This window comes from Diospyros lotus, chromosome 7 (genome assembly GCF_014633365.1).
Source record: "Diospyros lotus cultivar Yz01 chromosome 7, ASM1463336v1, whole genome shotgun sequence".
NCBI classification, from domain to species: Eukaryota; Viridiplantae; Streptophyta; class Magnoliopsida; order Ericales; family Ebenaceae; genus Diospyros; species Diospyros lotus.
In genome coordinates, this window is record NC_068344.1 from 13,636,756 (window position 1) to 13,651,736 (window position 14,981).

Here is a 14,981-nt window from a genome sequence, read left to right on the forward strand (position 1 = left end):
TGGATTTTGAAACGAAAATTAATCATTTCCTAATTAGAGACGGATTAAAATCCGTCTTTAATTTGAGACGGATTTTTTTCCATCTCAAAATCTGTCTTAAATTAGAGATAAGTTTTTTTCCGTCTCAAAACTTTGTCTCAAATTTGAGACGAAAAAAATCAGTCTCAATCCGTCTTTAAATTGTTGTTTTCTTGTAATAATAGCAACGTATGGAGGTAGGTAATTGCTAATGGGATCCATTGACCTTCGGCGTGAGGCAGACATCCTATGTGATCAATTATGGCTTGTGATTATTTAAACCCCTGGTCAGTGTACACATGATTGGAAAGAGTCTCCAATGTTGGAAATAGTTTTGAAATGTCATCTTAATCACACCATGCTAGATCTTAGCATAGCTATCGAGTTATGTGAATTTGATCAGTCTATGACTCTCACTTAATTAGGACGATAATCGAAAGCCCTAATAGGCTCACTTGAAATTTGACTTCATTACTGATAGGATCGTTCTAACATAATATTAGTTATTACTCAAGATCTCTCACGGTACGTCAAGGAGATGGAGAGATCCTCATTGTAGATAAAAGTGTTTGACCAATGTAAAAGTTGTTAATGTGTCCCAATTGTTACTCAGTGTTGAACGTAAAAGGTCACACGCATATATAAGTATAGTGGTGGATTAGTGATGCAATAATGTAATTAATTATTAATCATCATTAAGAGTTAATGATGATGCCATTAAGAGTTAAAGGAATGGGTTTAATTAAAAAGAGAAATTATTAAGAGCTTAACAGGCATGTCGTTAAGAGTTAACGGGGGTCTTGGTTTCATTATGAGATAATGAAAAGGATATTAAGAGTTAACGGAAGGCCTAGATGCAATTTATAGAAAGTTGAGATGAGGGAATAAAGGCGGTTGACCAATTCTAAGTGCGTCATCCCAAATCGATCAACTAATTCAAAATCAGTTGACCAGTCCTTGCTAATTCAGTGTAATTTGATCGACTGGTTGCTCGAAAGTTGTCGACCGTTTCTTACAACGAAGGTCGAGTTCAGGAACGTTTCTCTTGTCATTTTTTGTAACCGAAAAAGCGAGGACAAAGGAAAGGATTGCATGTAAATGGCATGCCTCTCCCTTTTTTCCTTTCTCTCTCCTAGTCGATTTTGTCTGATTTGGAAGATGTGTGAGGGTCTAGGGTTTTGAGTATTTAAAGGAAGAGAAAAAGAGGCTTATAAGCTTGCTGGTCATTTTTGCAACCAAAGTTCTCTCAGTTGATAGCCTTCTTCTCCTTCTAGAAAACCAAATCCCTTTGTCCTTGCTCCCTTCTTATACTAGTTGCTATACTAACAACCCATTCCAACAGTGAGACTATTGGATTTGGGCCTTTGTTTCTTCTAAACCCAAATTACAGCACCCATCACCTACAAAGAAGCTTGGCTAGCACATAAACTTCTTGTAAGGTTCTTCCATTGCTTAGAGCATGGATTGACTTGGTCCCTCGTGAAAGCGAGGGTGGACTAGTCATCCCAGAAAACAGATTCAGAGTAGTTGGTGATTGTTCAAGGAGCTATCTCGAGAGCCTACAATGAGGACGGGAGCTGCCTCAGCTGTATTTCAACATCGCATCTCATCAACATCAGAATCATCCAATGATGTATAATCTCTAAACGTCCTATGGATGGTTCAGTTTTTATTGCATATGCTTGTTAGATACCAGGTCTTGCAAAGTGATATTGTTTTTCTTCCGCTGCCATTTTAATGGTGTTTTAAAAAAGTTTTGTAAAGAAGCTAAAACCCTTGCATGAATCACCAAATGTTGGCATTTCATTTCACGTACCACCATCGCTGTCACAGCCTCCCCTTAGGCCGTTGCTAGAGCCGCGGGGCCTTACTGTGCATCCACGCGTGGCCATCACCCTCGCAGGCCATCTTTGCGTCGATGCAACCTCGCCCAGCCATCGCCCCCGCAGGCCGTCTTGACATCGCCACAGCAGTTCGCCTTTGCCACACATCCGCGCACCCGCCATCACCCCCGTGGGTTGCCGTCACCCCAGGGGCCAGGGGTTGTCTCCCCCAGGCAGTCGTCGCAGCCCCGTTAGTCTGCCTTGTCGTTGTCGCCTTAGCCATCTATCACGGCCCCTGCCGCAGCTGTTCGCCTCTGTCGCTGCCCACTGTAGCTGTCTGCTGCAACTAGCTTCCAAGCCTGGGCTGACTTTTCTGGGTTGGACTGATTTTATGGGTTGATTTGTCTTTTTTATTTCTAATTTCTTAATAATTTTCTTTTGGTAGTTTTTCTCATGACACATCACTATTGATTAAAGGTTATTTATCAAATTTTACCTTACACATTTAAAGAAAATGAATTAAGCATTTGCAGATCTTGGGTTAAATGAATAATTATCAATCTCTTCCCGAACAACTGAGTAGACAACAAATGAAGCATCAAACTCATGAAGAGCCATACGGATGGGCAACAGTGAAGATGAATTATGGCGTTACAGCCCAGAAAGTAAAAAAACAAGAAAATGCATGCATATGCTTATGCAATTAGATCTTCAGGGGAGAGTGGTGGTGGGAGTGCAGTGAGCTGGGCGGAACGCCAAGGGACCTGCAGAATAGACGACGACGGCATTGTAATTATTTCTGGCAATAAATTTCTTGCTCTCATAGCGCAGCGGGGAACCGTTGATCCCATAGTTGAGATTGGAAAGGAGGTTGCAGGTTTGGAGGGGGGACGAAACGAGTTTGACTTTGCAGGAAGTGAGGGGGTGATCTAGCAAGGAATAGGAAGGGGACATCTTGAAGCCTTGGAGTAGAGCATAGAAATAACCATTTTGATCGGTTTTGAAAGCCTTGTAGTAGCTAACCCGGTTTCTGTAGTCTTTGCAGATCACACTGATGGTAGCAGCAGGGATGGGATGAGCTCCAGACAGAGACCAGGTACCGTAGCGCTCGCAGCTCTGGCAATACACCACGCCTTCCACAACTACATTTACTGCATTTCTAATTACATTCTTCCTCTTCTTGTTAGTGGTCTTTGGGGGCGCATTATGTTCTTCCTTGTATCCTTCTTCTCCGGCTGCTGCTACGACCAACGGGAAGAGGAGCAGACAGACAATGAGCAGCTTCTTGATCATCATCATCTTCTGCTGCTGCTGGCTGCTGCTGCTTGCCATCTGTCTACGGAGAGTAGATTATTATCAATCAGATCAGGCTGTCTGTCTACGTGGGAGAGAGATGAGGAGTTGATGGATTCTTGCAGAGAACTTGGTAGGTATTTATAACAAAAATTGTATTATATAATAATAAATATTCTGCTGCTGCTGTTGGAGGATAGATCATAAGATGGATGGATATATGAATATGATATGATATGAGAGAATAGGAATTGTTGACGTGGAGGCAACTATTTAAGCTGCTGCTGCTCCTGCGCGTGCGTACGTGAAGCCCACCTTCTCTTCAACTAACATAATGAATGATGGATATTCTTAAATTTTCAACATTTGGTTGGGTTGGGTTGGGTTGGGCTGGGCTAGGCTAGGTTAGGCTGGTTGTTGACTTGGCTTGGATCATCTAGGAATATAAGGAATTGGGAATTGGGAACACTGTTCTTGTTTTCTATTGTTATTCAACGCACATGTTGGTCGGCTGGGTGATACTGCCCACCCACGTTTGGATTTTGCATGGACCGTAGTTTGGTGTCGTATCGCCGTTTTGCATTGAATATTTTTTCTCCTCCTGTTGTTGGATGGGTGACTTAACAAAACCGGCCCCGCACATAACAACCCCCTCCAAATGACAAAAATAACCTCCCCAATTCTGGTCACACTCCGAAAGCTCTGAAATAGTTTGGAGACGTCGTTTCAATATTTTCAACCGTTTCCTATTTTTAAAAAGACAAAGATGACCTGAAACACTTTTCAAGTTATTTCTATAATTTGTAAAGTGTCTTGGCGCGTTTCATAAATTACAAAAAAAATTTACTAAAATTGCTTTTAGTAAGAAACGTATTTTCGATGATTGATAAATTCTAATATTCAGTCTTCCTTGTCATGCATCCGAACTTGTTGTTCTCTCGTTGTTCCTTCATTTTTGATCGTCATTGTTTATTGCTGTTCATATATATATATATATATATATATACACATGCGTGGGGGGAGAGGCCTAGAGAGAGAGAGATTAATGGAGAAAGAAAAGAAGATTATTATGTTGTTGGATGGACAGAAAAAAAATAGAAGATGTAAAATATATTATATATTGCATATATATGCATAATCGGACGGTAACAAAATGCAAGGAAAAGAACAAGTTGCATGACACACTTCATCTCCTTCCACTATCTCTCTTAATTTAAATATATCATATATATATCTTGGGATCAAATACCCAATAATGAGAATTGAACACGAAATTTATGATCGACTACATAGCGGCTAAAATTCAAAACTCTTAAGATCAATATATATATAGTCTCAACTGTTGGGCTACACACGTGAGAGAGAGAGAAATAGAAATTAATCTGAAAGGTGAGACTCTCGTGTGTTTTGGACGAACAAAATAAAGGAGAAAGAATACGGAAGGCACAAGAAATCAGCCAAAGGAGAGAGGAGTCGTCGCTTCTACCTTTTTCATATTATTAATATATCATAATATTATATATTGATATATGGGAGAACATTTCTCCCCCAATTTCAATTTCACTTTGCAGGCGCAATCATGTGCCTGCACAGCCCATCTTCTCAATTGCTTTTTCTTTTCTTTTCTTTTTTTCAATTCCATCACATATTTTTTAATAATTAATTAATTCTTTAATAATATATATAATAATTATACACAAAATATTATGTAAAAATTAATTAACATTTCTCATAATATTAATTGCTACATGTATTATTAAAATAAAACTGTACTTTAATTTTAATATACTATATTTTTACTTAAATTTCTTAAATAAATATTACATATAATTTTTATATTAAAAATTATATTTACAAAAAAAATCTCTATATTTTTTAATTTACACTATACTTTACCTTTTTATTTCTTATTTTTTTAAAAAAAATATCATTTCCTATTTCTATTTTATGTCAAAAACATTTTTTATTTATATTCTCGTGCAATCTAGTCCAAAAATTTGGCAGCTGCAATTGCAAGGGGCGGGAAGAGGTGCCGCCAGCTAATCTCCTCACTCTGGGCTTGGGCTCCTGTCTGTCATCGTCGGTACATTTATTTGACCAAGTTTTTTACTTTAATTCTCCATACAAATTTCACAATTTACTTTAGTCTAATCATGTTTAAAATAATAAATATTATTAATATCTGAATCCAAAATATTAATATAGAAAAATATTGAATGTCATCTTTTCCTTGTTATGGAATGGAATGTATGCAATGCGCAGAAAGCCTCTTAAATCAGCCAGTCTGTCAACCTCTGTGCATCAGATACATTCAAACTGGAAAAAGCGAATGAAGGAAAAGTAAGTGATTTTAGCATGCAATAATGCAACTTTTCAACAAACGAAACACCACTTGCATTTGGTTCACAACTGTCCGTATTCGCTGTATATCTGTCTTTTTAAATTAAGCCCCATGTTTCGGTGTTTTTGGACAAGCTTTAGCTTCACCTATTTGCTTCTCTTATGTACAACAAGTAGCATGAGTATGTATTCCCTGAACTAGAAGAGCAGATACACGCTGCCTCATTACAGTTAACTAATTGTTGCAGTCTCAACTTCTTCTTCTTCTTCTCCTCCTTCATCATCATCCTTTCCTCTCCTTCAGATCATCGCTTCTGTTGACTGAATCTCGAGTTCAGCCCACCAAACAGGAGACAGTTTAGGGATTGCTCCATCAGGCCCCATTCCTGTTATCTCTCTCAATCGTTCCGTGACTTGTCTCATATCCGGTCTCCGTCTCGGGTCTGGATGCACACAAGATACAATCACTTCACCAATCTTCTCAAGATGCTCAACCTGGAACGACTTCAATGTCGGATCCACCATTTCCCTCAAGGGTTGTTCCCCTCTCAAATAGTCTGATGCCCAATCCTCAAGCGAGCTACTGCCCCACGCCGAGTAAGGAAGCCTGCCTGTTATCATCTCGAACAATACTACACCAAAGCTGTAGACGTTACTCTGTGTGTTTGTTGTTTCCATCTCATGATGATCAACAACTGCAGCAGGGACTTCACTTGTGAAGCCAAAATCTGAGACTTTGGCTGCATAATCTTCCGTGAGATTGACAGCAGAAGAATTCAGGTTTTTGTGGGTAATTGGGGGTGTGAGTTGGTGCATGTGCTCGAGGCAGTATGCCATGCCCATCATAATCCTCATCCGCATCCCCCAGTCCAAGTGTTCCGCTTCTTTTACTGCAGGAGGAAGGAACAAACGCACACTGTTAGAAGATGATATTATGCATCACCTCCATAGAAATTAATGCAATCAACATAGAGGGAACAAGGAACAGAAATTGGTTGTTATTATTCCCAAGCATGGCCAACTCCCACAAAAAGGAAGAAATGCTCCAGTTTTGCATCTTCAACTAATTAACCTAGCTAAACTACTTCCCCTAACTACATTTCCTAATTGTCTATTATCAAATTGGAAGATTTCCAATCACAAGTCGAAGCCTGGTATTATTCTTGTCCTTGCTGGTTTGCACGAGCTCATCAGAGCATTACAAGCCCTGAAAGATTCTCCCGTCCACCTAGTTGACAGTATATTGAAATTTAAGCAAAAATGTAGAAAAATCTCTTAGGGAATGCTTAAATGGAATGAAGTCAAATGAAATCCATCTGTTTCATTGAATACCTTAATCAAGTTTTGTCTTATATACAATCAGAACTTTTACAGTTAAAGGAATTAGCAAAGAGTTCAGCACCACCCTTGGTCATGCCTGAATTTGCCAAAGAAGATTCAAGCCATTTAGCAGTGATATGAATTAGTCAAACTCAATTTATTATCTAAAGCCGTTTGGTACCAAATAGGTCAATATAAACATTTAATATTAACCATAAAAGTAAATAAATCTTATGTATTTTCTGTAAAGAGTATGATTAAGATTTTCAACTTCAAGTTTCAATCTGGGGCTTTCTTGGAAACACTAACACAGTAAATCATGAAACCTTGCCCATATAATACATGTTCAACTATTTTCTTTAGGTTAGTATCAGTCTACATCTATAACCAGAAAAGCACTGGGTAACCAACCAGTGACCAAAAATATTTCCACAAAGAAGTAACAGCAGTTGGATGCTTACCATGTAAATGCTCAAAGAGAGTTCCATTTGGTGCATATTCGAAAACCAACATCCTAGTGAAAGGCTCATCTTCCTCACAGTACCCCAGAAGATTCACAAAATTCTTGTGGTTCAATTTTGATAATGTGTCAATCTGAAACCATTACTAAATCAAGAGTCAGGTAATGTACAACTAAATATAAACAACATTGTGTTAGTGCAGTTAATTTTAATCTACCTTGTTCCTGAACAGGGCCTCTAAATTATTTGACCAATCCTTAGCTGAGACTGTTGCAACTGAAGTAACAGCTATCTCAACTCTGTTAGACAATGTTCCCTTGTACACTGTTCCGATTGATGAAGAACTGATCACATTGCTGAAATCTTCACAAGCTGCCTCTAGCTCTGATCTCTTGAGCTTTGGCACACCTGGGAAGAGAGATAGATATCATGCATCCATATGACTATAATAACTAAAATGAATATTGTTATCACATTGAAACTTCATATATCGGAACAGGAATACAGGGGCAATAGCATGCCTATATAAGCTTCAGCATGGTGTAGCAGGGGAAGGATTCTCCCACGGCCAAAAGAAGGAAAAAAAAAATCACAGCCAATCTCCATCAAGATGTGTGTTTATATACATAGCTTGTGAGGACAAACATTTGTAGTAGGAAAACAACTAGATAAGTTGAGGCACACAGAAAACTTTTCTTTGCTACCCCAAAATAAATGGAACAAGAGAATATGGCCATTCCAGTACCATAGACAATGCGTTGCACTCATATTAAATAAATGCATAAACAAAATATTAAAAGTCCTCATTTCCTCATTTTAAGTCAGGATTAATCTCAGGGGGTCCACCATTACCAACAGGCTTTTCCCTGGACACATCTTTTAGAGGATAAGAACACAACAGAGGTTTGCTCTTATGAGAAGAGACTTACCAGTTACAAATGCTTTCTGCAGTTGTCCACTTAGTCCAGTGGCCCAGGGTCTGACAGAAGCCATCTTGTTGGCTTGAGTGAACAATATAACAATTACCAAAACAAAAAGCAAAATAGGACCCCCTATGGCTGCAGACAATATTAGTGCTCGATGATGCTTGCTGGAACCTTGGCCTGCCATGCTGGGGCTTTCTGCAGCTGAAGGCATTGGAACAGAGCCAGCAGGGGTTGGAGAAGGCTCTGGATTGGATACAGTAGAGGGTGCAGGAGATGGGGAGGGTGCAGGAGATGGGGATGGTGATGGTGATGGTGACGGTGACGGAGATGAAGGTCCTGATTTCTTTTTTTGTGGCATTGGCTCTCGTAGCAGTCTCCGACGAGCTGCATCTGCTCTTTCAACAATGTTCCTGGAAACATAGAAGTTCTTGTCATGAAGGCTATATTAATTTTATAACAGACCCTATATATATATATATATGAACGAGATCACAGCTCCTTATGAGAGTAGCAAGAGAAAGAAAAAGAATATCTAACTCCCTCTGTGCACAAGGAAAAAGCTACGGAATATGGAGTTGTAATAAATATACCGTGCCACAAAAATATACCACATGATTTGCAGAAAAAAATATATATACCACATGCCAGTCAAAATTTTCCTTCTAGGACCTTACACACAGCCGTACCATGAGATGAATCTGTCTTTGCAAGATGATCTTTCCGCCTGCACTAGAAAGCTGGTTTTCGTTGACGTGAACTTCAGAAATCATTTTAAGCTCATGAATTTCAGGGGATATGCTACCAAAAAGGTCATTGTTGTCCATTAGCCTGTAGCACAGTCAGAAAATAAGTCAACATGGCCAGATAGAAAGATTGTCCTCCATGAACTAATTTACATGTCAATTTCAGCATACAGGATTGCCCGTGACAAATTATTGCTGATATCATGTGGTAATGGTCCACTAAAGTTGTTGTACCCCAAATCTAACACTTCCAATGCCTTTAGCTCTCCTATTTCTTTTGGAATGAGTCCATAGAAGGAGTTGTTGCGCAAGATGCTGCAAGGAGAGCAGAGGAAAACATAGCTAGTAAGACCCAGAGAAAGATATAGGGTCACATGGTCTTATGATGAAGCAAAGACCATAAGACAGACTATTGGTTACTAGATAACAATCTATTGTACTTACATAGCCTTTATGTGTACCAGGTTTCCGAGATCAGGTGCCAGTGTTCCTCCAAGACAGAGATCTTTCAAGTTCCTGCAGATTGTATAAATCATAGAATAGAAGTCATAATCCCCAGTCACCTCCAACAAATAACCACATACCAAACCTTAGTTCTACTATGTGGGGTTGGATACATAGATTCAACGTTGCTAATCATCTCTATATGTGGCAATATGTCCTCTGTAACATCGTTATAACTCATATCATGCTTAAGAATTTTTCTCTAAGTTTTTCTTGTGGTCTTCCCTACCTCTTTTTCACTTCAAATTTACTGAAGTCCATCAACTTTTCTCATAGGAACATCTATTGGTCTTCTTCTAACATGATCAAACCATTAATTGTCTCAAAAATCTTATTCTCAATAGGAGCCACTTTGACCTTATTCTGGATAACATTATTTCTAATTCTACCGTTTTTTATATGGCAACCCATCCATTATAACATTCTCTTCTCAATTACTTATGTTTTGCACCTGTTGATTTAGAACCCAATATTCAATGTCATACAACAGAGCTGGTCTTATAATTATCCAGTAAAATTGTGATACGGCCCTGAGTTTGAGATCGAGTTATGGATCAATTTACTGTGAAATCAAAGTGTGTGTTTGTGGTAAGCTTAAGCCTACTGGTTTTCCTTCTCTCATGACCTATTGTATAAGGTGGGACAAGGGCTCATTAAAGAGAACCCTTTGACCTCAGGAACAAGGGCTCATTAGAGTAGCATAGAACATAGTTACCCATTTTCAGATTTCCTTCCCCAACACATTGGTCCCTTTGGCCTCCATTAACACTTCCAGTTCCAGTTTCTTGCCCTTCAGTTCTAGTCACTGCCACTTCATGAGCCAAATTGTTGAATTGCGCAGAGAGTTCTCGCTGTTTTTGCCTCTTCTGCAGTTCAATCTGTCTCCCTTTCTCCTATATACCATGCTCAATCTTCCTGATACATAACTTTGAAGGCTTCAAATTGCTGCTGTAAACTACATGACTCCCCCATAACTCCCTGCTATGATACCAAGTTGATATGGCCCTGAGTTTGAGATCTAGTTATGGGTCGATTTACTGTGAATCAAAGTGTGAGTTTAGGGTAGGCTTAAATTTACTGGTTTTCCTTCCTTTATGACCTATTGCAAACAGTGGAACAAGGGCTCATTGGAGAGAACCCTTCGATCTCAGGAACTTTGTATTTGAGGAAATATACTGCTTAGGTTTCTTTCCTGCTTCATTATTTTAAATATTCATTACAAAGACAACTGCCTCCATGTTTACATCATACATGATAGGCACACAACTGAACATAATTGATTGCAGCTGCCTCCATGTTTATAGCATACATGATAGGCTAAGGTTACACAACTGGAACATAACTGAAATAGACAGAAAATAAAAAAATAAAAACAAATCATAAAAGTTAGGTCCACATAACAAGTTGTCCTTTTAATTTTAAAGAGATTTTACAATCACATAAAATGTCAGAAGCATTTCTCAAATTTAATCATCCTGTTGCCTTACAGAGTGAGTAAGATCCTCAATACTATCCAAGTCTTTTTTGGACAATTAATCCAAGATATTTAAACTGATCTTTACTTGGAAGGACTTGATCCAAGTCTCACCATTTATACTTTTTTTTTTTATTAAACTTACAATCCACATATTCATTTTTTTTTTTATACCCTCAACTAAAAACCTTTAAATTCTAAGCTATTCCTTCATATTTCAAACTTAGCATTCATGTCTTCTTTTGTTTCATTCACTAAGATAATATCACTTGCAAATAACATACACCAAGACACCTCTTCTTCGATACGCTTAGCAAGTCCATCCATCACTAGAGCAAAGAAATGGAGTGCATATCCTTGATGTATCCAATGTTAATTGAAAAAAATATCAATATACAAGTTTTAACATACATTTCTATTCCATGATACATGTCTTTAATAATTTGTATATAAACAACTAGGAGGTCCAAAACTGAAATTTCCATACCTAAAGGGTAAACCGCTGTAAAATTTATTTGAAAAAATATTACAACGCTGCTCCTTAAGACACTGAACCACCTATGGTAACAATGAAAGCTACAATTCAAATGTATGCCGTAAAATTTAAAAACAATTTTATAATAAAATGGTGTATGGACACCTAAAAAATTGAAACAGTCCAGCAGCTAATATCCATTGGTTTTACATACATTTGATACAATAACGACAAAAGCATTTTATGCCTAGAAATAATGGATCATAGTATGGTCGAGAAGAAATAAAAAAGGACAACTAAAAGACTAAAAGTAAAACATCAAGATACCGAATAGTAGAATTCAAGATCACAATTCCATATGAACATTGACAGTAAACACTTTGGCTTGGCTAGATACATTTGAGAATGATGATGATCATCATCATAATCACAGAAGGTTATAGACTGATGCAACAATTTCTTTTGGTAATGTTCTTTAGAACCTATCTGGGAAAAAGTGACAAGGTTTAGGATTCGAATTCAAATTAAAATATAAGATTCTGTATATTATGTCTGTCTGGATCAAACACAGCGTCCTTAGCATCATCTCTGTTTGTCCACATCAAATCAGATAGTGTATTTACCCCTTTCAGTTCTTTACAAATATCTTTAAGTTCAAGATAGATTGTCTTTATATAAAATTTTACCCTTGCTTTGCATCTTATATTTTTTCTTTACACAATCTTACCTTTGCTTTGCCGCTTAAATTATTTTTTCTGTTCTTGAAGCATGATATTTGCTCAATGAATGTTGCATCTATCCACATGGCCTCTATTAAGCCCCCCCGCCAACTGCTCCGTGGCCTCACTTTCCCTTTTCTTCAATTTCTTACTTCGCCCAAAAAAAAAAAAAAAATGGTGGCCTTTGAGTTTGCGAGCCCCACATTGATGCTGGAGAGGGATTGATGTGGCATTTAGGGCTTCACTCTCCTCCCAGTAAGCAATTGCCTGGGCGTGAGAAGTCAGTGCGCCAACCCTTTTTGTCCACATGGACTCTATTCAGCTCCCACTGCAATCGCTCTGTGGGCTCACCTTCCCCCTTCCCCAATTTCTTACTTTACAAAAAAAAAAAAAATGTTGCATCTTGCACCTAAAAATAAATTCTTACAGACCCCAAATATTCCATGTACTTACTGTAACAACTAATCCATAGTCTTCAGAAGATCGATACAACACAATTAAAGATTCAACTCTGATCCCAAATGAATGGACCTCATGCATCATGTTTAATATTTTCTTATAGTTGATTTTGCCCCTTCAATTCTCAAGTTAACAGTAACATCTAATAATAAGAAGCACACGAAGATGTAAAATTAAGCGAATTGGAGTAATTTTAAAATAGAATGACTTACAGAGCAACAACATGTCCATCCGAACACTCCACCCCGAACCACGAACACGGATCGATTACTCCGAAATCATCGTTCCAATTTGAAAAAGCTCCAAATGGATCACTGACCACTCCGTCCCTAAATCTGAGCAACGCCAAACCTGTAGAGGCAGGCAGAAACAACGAAATCCTGTCTTGAGAAGAAAGCAAAAGAAATCTTTTTCAAGCAACTAATAAAAATATACCGTCTAAACCCTGGCAGGGGCGGGGCGTACCTTCATCGTTGAGAGAGCAAGCACAAGCACAATAGAAATTGGAATTCTGAGAGAGCAAACAAATTAGCATCGTCAACATCAGCAGCATACGGGGACGATGGGGGGATGGTCTGAATCTGAAGATGTGCATAATCACCATCAACATCTTCATTTACGGAGTTGGATCAGGAGCCAGCAAGTTGACTCAGAAGAAGAAGGCGTATTAACTCGAGCAAAAACGAGTATTTGATTGTACGTTGTAGAGAGAGAGAGAGAGAGAGAGAGAGAGAGAGAGAGCAGAATACAATAACAGCAATAGTAATGCAATACGGATTATGGAGGCGGAAGAAGAGTTGTTAATAAAACGCGTGAAGAAGGAGAAGCTGTGTTTTTGACTTTGAAAATGAAAAGCAAAGCCCAGCAGCCCAAAGGCAGAAGAGCCAACCTGACTGTTCTTTTTTGTTGAGTTTAATTCAAAACAAAACAGAAGTTGCAGAACGGAACGTGAGAGCAGCGGGCGAGTAGTGATGATGTGATGGATGGCTGGCTCATGGCTGGATGGATTGGATGGTGTGCCGGCGAGCAGGAAGAAGAAGCAGAAGAGATGGCGGGCGGAGTCAAGAAAGAAAGCATCACAATTTGACAAGTCAGCTACTGCTGCTGCTGCGTGCTTTTATCTTGTTATCCTCCATCCATCCATCCATTTCTATTTTCCATCTCACCCTTCTCAATTCTATTTTTCTTTTTTCTCTTTCTTTTGAATTACGTTATTACATGTTTCTTTTTTTTTTTTTTGTTTAATATTTGACTATGACCCTAAAATCTCTTTTCGCTTTATTTTTATATTCCACCTTCTATGACACTTTTCTCTTTTCTTTTTTATACCCTACCTCCTAATGTTTGTCATATTTTTTTGCCGGATAATTTAATATAAACTTTGGGTTTTTGTAATTAATTAATCAAATTTTTAAATTTGTTACGATTTCATAAAAAAGTTTTTAATTTTTACAATTAACTTTTTAAAATCAAATGATGATTTGACTAACAGGATGAATAGAAAAGAATGTGATATGGACTATGACACGGCTTCTTTTTTATTTCTTTTATTTTTAAATTATAATTGTTGAGTTTAATTTTATAATATTTTGATGATGAAAATTAAATATAAAACTTTAATGAATCTATCGAGTAAAACTAAACTCTAAAGACTCAATCGAGTAAGCATTGTCTTAGTTGAGTAAGAAGAAAGTTAATTGACTAATTTATTATTTTAATTAAGTAAAATTTGCATTAATCGATTATATGTTTGTATTAGTCGAGTATGTAACGGAATAACCTTAATCAATTAATCAAAATGTTAATCGAATACAATAGTTGAGTAACTGTATTTTTTAATCGAGTAATAAATCAACACTTGTTACGGCATAGCCTTTGGGATAGTTTCTCCCGAAAAATTCATTGGGAAGCATGCCATAGTTATTAGGAAGTGTGCTCGTAGGCCTCGAAAAGTGTGATCGTGGTTGAACGTTCATTGGCTTGGATATTTTCCTTCGAACCCAAGTGAAAGAGCCAAATATATCAAAATATATCATACATAAGAGGAGAGAGAAAAGGCAAGGCATAGCCTTATAAAAGGGCTGGTCGCGCCATATGTGGCCTTTCTTGGCCCTATGTGTTCCAGCCAATGCACATGTCTTCCAGACATCCAAGAGATTCCCTCTCCCAGACACCCAGTGCCTTTTAGCGCTAGCCTTGGCCATGCGTGGCCTTGCAGACCCATATGGGGCCCTGAAGACCCTTCTAGTCCCGAAGACCCATCTGGCCCCGAAGACCCATCTGGCCCCAAGACTCTCCCAAGTCTTAGAGACCCATTCAGGTTACCTAAAGACACATCTGAGTTATCAGGTGACCTGGCCCTGAAGAGTCCCCCACAGACTTAGCCATGTTGCACCCACGTACACCACACGCAGTTATGAACGGCT

At 38.2% G+C, this 14,981-nt stretch overlaps 2 protein-coding genes across 2 annotated transcripts; both read right to left on the bottom strand.

Moving 5' to 3' along the window:
- Positions 1-2,382: 2,382 nt before the first annotated feature.
- Positions 2,383-3,319, bottom strand: LOC127806784 (non-classical arabinogalactan protein 30-like). Its single transcript, XM_052344297.1, has one exon. The coding sequence runs from the start codon at positions 3,171-3,173 to the stop codon at positions 2,553-2,555; it is 621 nt and encodes a 206-aa protein (XP_052200257.1). The 5' UTR covers positions 3,174-3,319; the 3' UTR covers positions 2,383-2,552.
- A 2,185-nt stretch (positions 3,320-5,504) lies between these two features.
- Positions 5,505-13,660, bottom strand: LOC127806549 (inactive receptor-like serine/threonine-protein kinase At2g40270). Its single transcript, XM_052343911.1, is given in 10 exon segments — positions 5,505-6,364; positions 7,256-7,388; positions 7,473-7,663; positions 8,185-8,576; positions 8,856-8,905; positions 8,907-9,009; positions 9,096-9,239; positions 9,369-9,440; positions 12,768-12,906; positions 13,021-13,660. Coding segments are annotated over 10 exon segments (1,965 nt in total). The 5' UTR covers positions 13,172-13,660; the 3' UTR covers positions 5,505-5,774.
- Positions 13,661-14,981: the final 1,321 nt, after the last annotated feature.